General features: G+C 39.7%; 2 protein-coding genes across 2 annotated transcripts; one reads left to right on the top strand and one right to left on the bottom strand.

Moving 5' to 3' along the window:
- Window positions 1-3,238, bottom strand: LRRC57 (leucine rich repeat containing 57). The gene is made up of 5 exons (XM_065754765.1): window positions 3,070-3,238; window positions 2,200-2,335; window positions 845-1,113; window positions 337-522; window positions 1-88 (listed from the first exon to the last, which is right to left on the bottom strand). Exons 1-5 carry the CDS (start codon window positions 3,151-3,153, stop codon window positions 47-49), a joined length of 717 nt encoding a protein of 238 aa, XP_065610837.1. The 5' UTR covers window positions 3,154-3,238; the 3' UTR covers window positions 1-46.
- A 561-nt stretch (window positions 3,239-3,799) lies between these two features.
- On the top strand, window positions 3,800-8,122 carry HAUS2 (HAUS augmin like complex subunit 2). The gene is made up of 6 exons (XM_065755584.1): window positions 3,800-4,012; window positions 4,548-4,640; window positions 5,904-5,973; window positions 6,849-6,981; window positions 7,580-7,688; window positions 7,827-8,122. Exons 1-6 carry the CDS (start codon window positions 3,800-3,802, stop codon window positions 7,971-7,973), a joined length of 765 nt encoding a protein of 254 aa, XP_065611656.1. The 3' UTR covers window positions 7,974-8,122.
- The last annotated feature ends 606 nt before the right edge of the window (window positions 8,123-8,728 follow it).

Here is an 8,728-nt window from a genome sequence, read left to right as displayed (position 1 = left end):
AGTCACTAACTCTTCTTACCAGGGATACACAGAACCAGAACAATAATCATGCAAACTTCTTCTTTGTAGCTGTAAATCGTTCCATGTACTACAAAGAAAAACAAAGAAAAGAGATTGATACAACAATTAAAAAAAGAAATGAATCCGTTTTCTATTGTTTGTTGTAATGGACTGATACTCTAGAATGAAAGTCCTTATAAATGCTGAAGTCAAACTGTAAGCTTAAGGGTGAGCTGCTAACAGTTAATGATGCTTCCAGTCATACTGGAGTCATGTGTGAAGAATTCACCAGAAGCTTATTTAAAATATATATATATATATGCCTTTTATACAAACCTTGTCATAACCCTCCAGTTCTCTGAGTTTCTTGATTTCAAAGAGATTGCCTTCAACTGCAAGCAGCGAGATCTGGGAATCACTGAGGATACTCTGAGGAAGCATGCTGAGTTCTAGACAGTTTTCTTCTAAACGCAAGACTTTGAGGCGTGGACAGTGCGAGATCTGCACTGAGATCTGGGAAATCTGGTAGAAATTAAAAAAATGGGATTAAAATGTTAGTTACCCATGATTACTTAAAGTGATCTGTGCTTCAGACTAATATGGAACAATTATTGTTTTGTGAATATAGATTATATTAACAATAACTAGATAGCAGTACATAAGCAGAGTTAATATTTAAAGATAAAGTTACTTGTTTGTTCTATAATGATAGGCAACCTACACTTAACTGTAGAAGAGATGAATCTTGTAGCTATAAAGTTCTGATAGTGTCAGCCTATGTTCTGTGAACAATCTATGTATAATGTAAACAACATCCATGTGCCTATAACATCTGTTAACAGACCTGGTTTTGATTCAGGTTGAGTTCAATGGCCTGCAATTCTCCCACACTGTCAGGTACATTTTGGATCTGGTTTTTGGAAAGATCTACCACGTCCAAGTGGCGAAGACCACAGAGTTGTGTAGGCACAGTCCGAAGCTGGTTCCCAGAAAGATTCAAGGTTTTAAGAGCTGAAAGTTGTCCAAATGCAGCTGGTAGCTGCCTCAAGAGATTGCCATTCAAGTGAAGAGTTTCCAGTTTTTTCAGTCTACACAGCTCCTCAGGTAGAGCAGCTAGAAATAAATTACACAACAAAGAGATGACACAAGAATAGTAAACTTCCATAACCATTTACGTCAAATATACTTCTGCATGAACAACAGTGATAAGTTACAGTAATTTCCCACAGGATTCTTCCGCATTTTCCTATGAAAGCACAGATCCCTGCACAGAACCTTAAGCTCACTGATGACAATGTGCTTTCTAAACGCTTTCTAAAAATATCTTTAAAATAATCTCCAAACAAGACAGACCTTCAAACTGTGAGATGAAAATGCTGCTTTGAAGATTTAACACTATAAATTGTACTTTTTGCTAGTTGGTTTGCTAATGTACTCTATAATTTGATCTACCATACGATTCATAGCTTCGGGTCTGGTGCAGCCCTTTAAAGGTATCACTCAACTCACTGAAAAGTAAATTCTCAGATGAACCATACTCTATCAGACCAGCAGAGAAGCCTCAATAGGTAAGCCCAGGTTCATCGACCCCTCATTTCATGTACATACATTTAACCTGTTGCACTCCTGAGCTGTACTATAGAAAAAAAAAGGTTTGTAAATCATATTTGTTTTTCAAAAAGGTAGTTAATACACAATGAAAGCACAAAAAAAATAGGTGGCTTTTTCACTTCAGACTAATTTTTCCATAAAGTGGCAACAATTTTACCCATCGTCCAAAAGACAGCATCTCTCATAGCATAAATGTATCCTGAATTTTACTGAGCTTCCACTCATGTTTGTCCAAAAGAAACAGCAACAACTAATCAGTGGTCAACACCATTCTCTACTAGCCATTTTCAGCACCTCTCTTCTATGCAAATACTAAACTACCTAACACCGTTGAACTTTCATATGAGACAAGTCATAGCCCAGAAACTATATGGTTTTTGTACTTACATGTCATTGTAAAACTGATACTACAACTAAGTTGGCAACTAGTACTGCTTTTTTCCTGTACATGAATTCCAAAGATTTCAGTTTGTGTGACTAAGCTTCTCATTTACATCCTCTGAGAGTTAAATCATTACATTTAGTTTCTGATCAGAGAAGTCAGGTATTATTTAAAAAATTTGTGGAGATATTAATTAGCAGGCATACTCAGTTTGTTGTTGTTTAGAACAAGGCTCTTCAGAAAGGAAAATTTTCCAATGAGTGGTGGCAAGAGCTCTATTTTGTTGTTCGACAAGTCTATTGTCCTTAAGTTGCTCGTTAGCTTCTGCAGCTCTTCAGGAAACTAGGAGAAAGAAAAAAGATACTCCATCTGAACAGTTGACATCACTTGAACATTTGCAGCTGTAAGCTTTAAAATTTTAAGTGAAAAAACATATTGCTTTTACATACTGTAATATGTATCACAATGTCCAGTCATCATAGTGTGGAACTAAGCTGACAAATTTGTTTACTATATACATTTTCAGTTTTTAATTTTGGCTATCCTGTGAATTCTTAGCAGACTTATAGTCCCAAGGTATTCTTTCTTTTTCTGCCTTTGAGTCAAAGTCAAGATGATTTCTCTTATACTAAAATCCAAGATGCTTGCAGCCAAGTGAACATCCTGTACAAGTTACGGTTAAACGCAGCACAAATATCTAAGCATGACAAACTGTGGAGGATCTTTCTAGATAACAGTACAGTTGTAAAATTACATTTTCCCCAAGTTCCAAGCCATTATTTTTTTAACTAAACAGCACAGCACTGTATCTACTAGTTCTTTAGTGTACATTCACTTCTAAGCATAAGATCAGAAGCCTACAAGTGTCCTGACAGGCAAATACACAACCAGAAGACAGTGCAAGCAAAAACCTGCTCTGCCAAAAGGAAAAAAAAAACATTCTTCTGATAGTATTAATCATCCCTGTTTATGAGCAATACATGTACATGGTGTATTATGACAACAACCAAGTGGGAATTCCTCTTCAGAAGTGTCAGTCACCGACAAACAGCCACGTTTCATTACAGGTACATTACCTCTGTAAGACCTTTTCCTGTCAGCTGGAACACACCGGTCTTCTGTGCTGTTTCCAGGTGGGCTTTTAATGCACTGTTTCCCATCCTAACGCTTCAAGTGTACGGGGTCCGAGTGGTGCTTTCAGACAGTTTCTCTTATTCTGTGACAGAACAGATGCAAATTCTGCATCATAAAGCATATTTTTGCTATTTTATGTGTTCTGTCTAAAGTTTAGATCTTAGGATATTCAGCTTGGTTAAGATGTGATCGTTATAGCAGTCTACAAATCAAAATGATGGAATAATGACAACTAAAGCTGAAGTGAAAAAAAAGCACGCTTTCCACACTTCTGTTCTGGGGCCCAGCGGCGTAGGGATATTTCCCGTTGCGGCTCCCCGTGATATCAACCTACCAGCACAGAGCTGCCTTTAACGCCGCCTTGGAAACACACATTTCCCGCAGCCTGTTCCTTTCTCCCCACGCGGTTACTGACACCCACCTCCCGCGGTTCACTCCGGAGCAGCCCGCACCGATCTCCAGGCCGCAGCTCCACCAGGCCCCGCAAGCGACGCGGGGAGCCCCGACGCAGACACGTACCGACCCCAGCGCAGTCAGGCGGCAGCCGCCGCGCGCCGCGCCCTCCTCCTCCTCCCTTCGAGACGCGGAGCGCCGGGAGCCCCCCTGCCGGCTCCTCCGGAAGCGGAACCCTGTCGGCCTGCCGTGCCCGCCCACCCTTCCGGGTCGCCCAGGATGGCGGAGCGCAAGCGCTTGGTTCGCGCAGGAGGGCCGTCCGCCAGCCTCAGGCCCCACCGAGCGGCAGAGGGGTCTTGTGGCAGGGCGAGGCAGCAACGACGGTGGATCGGCGACCTGACCGGCCTCGTTCCCAACCCCTGGAAGACGGATGAGCCCACGGAGATCGCGGCGGTGCTGCAGGAGTGCGTGGCGGAGGGCTTCGTGAGCCAGGTACGGCGGGGTGCCGCGTGGAGGGGGAGATCTTTCGCTGAGGGGACGGTGAGGCGCTGCGCAGAGAGCTGTGGGTGCCCCATCCCCGGCGGCGTTCAAAGCCAGCTTGGATGGGGCCCTGGGTAGCCTGAGCTGGGGGGAGGCAGCCCTGCCCGCGGCACGGCTGGGCCTAGGTGGGCTTGAAGGTCCCTTCCAACCTAAACTCTTCTCTGATTCTCTTATGTTTTGTCTGGTGGTGACTTCCCTTCCGAGGAGTAATGGTACCCACAAACCGAGTGTTGCTCTGGAGACGTGCTCTTGTGCGTTCTCATGGCGAGTAAATCAGTACCTTAGGGAGTGCCCTCAGAACAGTCCTTTATGATCTGTTTTTCTCAGCTGTGTTGATGTTCCCAAAGTAAGGCTTACGTTTTATTAGTTCTATAGAAGAATGTAACCCTATTGCTCAGTGTAATAGGCTAAGAGTAAGTTTAGACTATAAAAAGCCAATCTTGAGAATTTGCTGACTGTGCTTTTTCATGTTGCATTCCTTTCACAGGATATATTGGATTCAGACTGTGAAAAATTCGAGTGCTTTGTGAGGTTTTCAGAGAGGGAAAAAATGGCAAACATTCGAGCAGAAATCAATGAGGTACATACGGTCTCTGCTTCTGTCAACGTGCACTCATACTTACATACACTCATACTGCTTCATACTTACAAGTAATACATGTCACCAAAGAGGCATCAAACTGCAGTGTGCCATTGTCAAACACGTGTGTGTGTGTTTTGAAGACTTGTCATCAAGAATGAAACGATAAAATAAGTTTTCACTGTTACTGATGTAGCAGTTTGCATCTTTGAAGTGATACCTTTCTGAAGAAACTGAAGAACAGAAGTCTGTAGGTCATTTACATTCCCAAAAATGTGTTTCTTTGTAGGCAACTGGACCATTTTCTTGGTTAGCAAGAGGTAACAGTAGTCACTTCCTACTGCCTGAGTTGTCTGTTGATCTGTATTTTATGTTGATGTTTTCTGAGCATTTGCTTGCTGATATGTAGACTGTGTCTATTCAGCTATGTGGTGTAGGCGCCAGCAGCTACTGCAACAGTGTGACAAATTCAGCTTTTAATTTTTTGGAGAATGAATTAACTAGCATCACCCCATATGACTGGCAGAAGGAATGGACAGTTTTCAGCTCCCAGTAGGGTGGCTGTCTAGCCTCTGTTGCTGTAAGGTACTGCTTACAAATGTTCTCTGACAAATGTTCAGTAATGCTGTGAGTGAAACATTAATTTTTGTCGTTGCTTGCAAAGCAATAGTTCTGTGTCCTGAAAGACTGTATTGTTCAGTTCTGTACTTTCTTCAATCTTTTCCTGTCTAGCCAAAATAGCCTTAATTTTCTGCTACAGGAAGATACCTGTTGCTTTTGTGCTCAATTATTGTTGAAAATAATTAAAGCTAAAATTCTTCTGAGAGGTTCTCTCTCAGCTTAAGACAATCTAAACCACAAAACCTTCTTCTCCAAAGGGAGAAAACTTGGGCTGTGAGGTTCTTGAGCAGGATACGGATTATGAAATTGCTTTGTAGGACTCATAAGCATCTGTGTTTTAGGAATGAGTTGCAGAATCTGTCTTTTGCAGGAGAAGTACCCAGTACATCACCAGATTGTGATTTTCTTGTGTTTGTGTGCTGGGGGTGTTTGTTCTGTTCTTTTTAAACTGTCTTCCTATTAATCAAAAACAGAATCTAGACATTGAGAGAGCTTGATAGCATGCTGTTATGCATGTGATCAGACACTCTCACACACATGCACTGTTTCCCTTCTTAACCCTCCCTTCCTTTCTTCTTCTCCCCACCTAAAGAGGGACAAAAAAAAGAACATTAAAGATGCTTTTTTTTTTAATTGTTGTAGAAGAAACTGGAAACCGAACTTCTGCAATTGGAAATGGAGACTGCAGACATAGTTCATCCTTTTTATTTAAGTAAGTGTGGTTGTACTGTGAAAACACCAAGAGTGTTCAAGGTGTTCATCAGCAGACTGTTTCATCTAACTACATAGTGCTCATCATACTTCCAGATGAGATTGCAGCTGTTTCCACTGCATAGCTTGTTAAAGGTGGCAGGTGTTTTGTTAACCTCCTCCAAAAGAATGCTTGCATCATATTTGAACTACATCAAAATGACTTAAAGTAGAAGCTTCGTGTGTATGTGTAGTTGCGTGTGTCTGTGTGTATTCAGCTTCCCAAGCTCAGTGGAGCATTGAGAGTCCTGAGATTATCAGTAATTTGTTTTTCTTCTCTTAATTTATCTGCTGCTTTGCTGCTTTTCCAGTAACCTGATGCATGCATTTCTGCTCCATCTGTGGGCCCCTAGAATTACCTTATTCATTTATTTATTTATTAAGGTTGGTTCTTTTTTGTTTTGTTTTTTAAGTTTTTCTTGGGAGTGTATGGGTTAATTTCTTCATTGTTTCTTGCTTTTTCCTTTATGTCTTGATGGATGTTTAAAAAGATTCTAGTTTGCTAATAATGTGTAATAATTGTGTAATCGTGTTATGACAGTGAAGTATACTGTAAAATTTGTATTAGATGGTATAGTTTAAGAAGAAGTGGGTTTACTTAGAGCTATTTAAAATGTAAAAGGGTTATAAAGCTGTATACCTAAAATGTATGTATGACTTCCTTCAGAGTGAGTGTTGATTTCAAATTCTATACAGTCCAGCACAAGTAATTTGGAGTAATATGTTTCTTGACTGTAAATTGTCTTGAGCAATAGATCAGAGTTTTCTTTCTGCTGATGAAATTTTGCTCTTATTCTAGCAGTACAATAGTTTCAACTTTGTAGCTTTATTTTTTAGGTAAAAAATGCCAGGTATTGCAAGATGTGAACAGACACTTGGAAGAAGTACTGAAAGAGAAGAAGAGACTCAGGCAGAGGCTGATTAAGCCCATTTGTCAAGAGACACTGCCTGTTAAGGCTGATTTCCACAAGTAGGCATATAGAAAATAATTGTTGTTTGTTTGATTGAGTCAAAATTAATTTTAACTCATGGGCAGTAAAAATCATATACTTTAATTCACTTTGAAAATAGATAGAAAGGATAGCAGGACCAAAGCTAAAATTTGCTATTTGCTAACTGCTATGGAACAGTAGTGTTAATTATTTTTTGTGACTATTTGCTTACATGATTTGTCTTCCGAATATTGCACAATGAAAAATATTTATTTTTAAATGTGTGTTTAAAATGCTTGATTCATTATGCATAGGTAAGAATCATTAGTTCAGCTTTGGTGTCTTCTTTCTGCTATGGGTTGCTCAGAATAAATGTGTGACTGATTCTCAGATTTACATAGTACATGTTTTAAACTACTCTTTCTTGTGGTCTAAAAATCTAGTCCAGTTAGTGAAGTGAGTGCCCTACATGTTGCTGAGAGTCAGAGTTGTAATTGCACAGATGATAATTAGATGACTAGAAACTCAAATAAAACTGGAGAACAGGACTAACAAAACACAGAAAAGAGTTAAGACTTTGCAAGTATTAAGTCTTGCATTGTTTTGCACAACTTCAGAATTCATTCTTGGCTACAGGTATGTAGTGGAGTTGTTGACTGAGGCTGTGACTTTCATTGAGAAGTTGGAAAACTATTTGCAGACTGTAAAAATGATTCCTCAGGTGCCAACTTTCATGAAGAGTCTGGTGAGTAGCAAAAATAATTGAGCCTTTTATCTCCTCCGGCGTTAAAAATTCAGTGCTGATTGGTTGCTTAGCAGATTTTTGTTTCCTGCTAGTTTGATAGGATGCATAGAGATTAAATCCTATCCTCTTCTGCTTCAGGACATTGCTTTAACAAAAACAGAAATGCTGGTGACAGACTTGGAAGAGCTGACAGAGCAGATATTGCAGTGGAAGGAAGTGCAAAAAGAAGCATATTCTGACAGCATTTGCAACACTGCTGAATTGGACTTGGGCTTATCTACTTAACAAATGATATCTTTCCTCATATGAGATAACTGCTTGAAGAACTGCCATGCAAGTCTCCTGTGGATACCTGCAACGTAGTTGTGCCTTAAGCTAACGGGGATTTTGTAAATAGTTATATTTATGTTCTGACATTACAGTTCAATGTTTTCCAACTAGTTAACAACGAAAACAATAAAGGGCTAAGCAGTAGCTTGTAAGTTGACAGAGGACTGGTGGAGAGTTCCTCTTTGAAATAGTTGAGTGTCTCTTGGAGCCTTTATCTCCAGTGCAAATTTGTTTGTATATTTCTCACGTGTTGGCTTTAGAAATTCCATTGATTTTTAGAGGTATGTTGAAAATACACTGTATTTTATATGTCATTATAAAACTTGAATAAAAGCACTAGATTTCAAGAACTAAGTCTTAAGTTTTTATTTTGTTATGGAATCTTAAATTTAAAACAGAACAGTGGTACAAAGTGCTATGGAAGCATAATCTGGAACTTAAGAATTCCAACCAAGGAACTTAACTTGTTTTAAGTTACAGCTTATTAGAGGTATGATGACATGGTTGATTGGAAAAGCAAGGAATGGACTTGGTGATGTGTAGCAGTTCTTATTTGTAACCCAGATTTCTATGATAGTGATAACTATGTTATTCAGTCACTTCTATTGCTTGCCCTGTCTCCAGAATACAACTCATTTTCCATGAGTATTACTGTTGTTTGTTTGTTTTTGCAAAAGTGTTGATGGCTGCAGTTCACAGCCTTAGTAACT

This window comes from Cyrtonyx montezumae, unplaced genomic scaffold, assembly GCF_038088225.1.
Source record: "Cyrtonyx montezumae isolate F1298 unplaced genomic scaffold, pur_monq_1.0 scaffold_10, whole genome shotgun sequence".
In the NCBI taxonomy this organism is placed as follows: Eukaryota; Metazoa; Chordata; class Aves; order Galliformes; family Odontophoridae; genus Cyrtonyx; species Cyrtonyx montezumae.
This window is presented reverse-complemented; position numbering and strand designations above follow the sequence as displayed.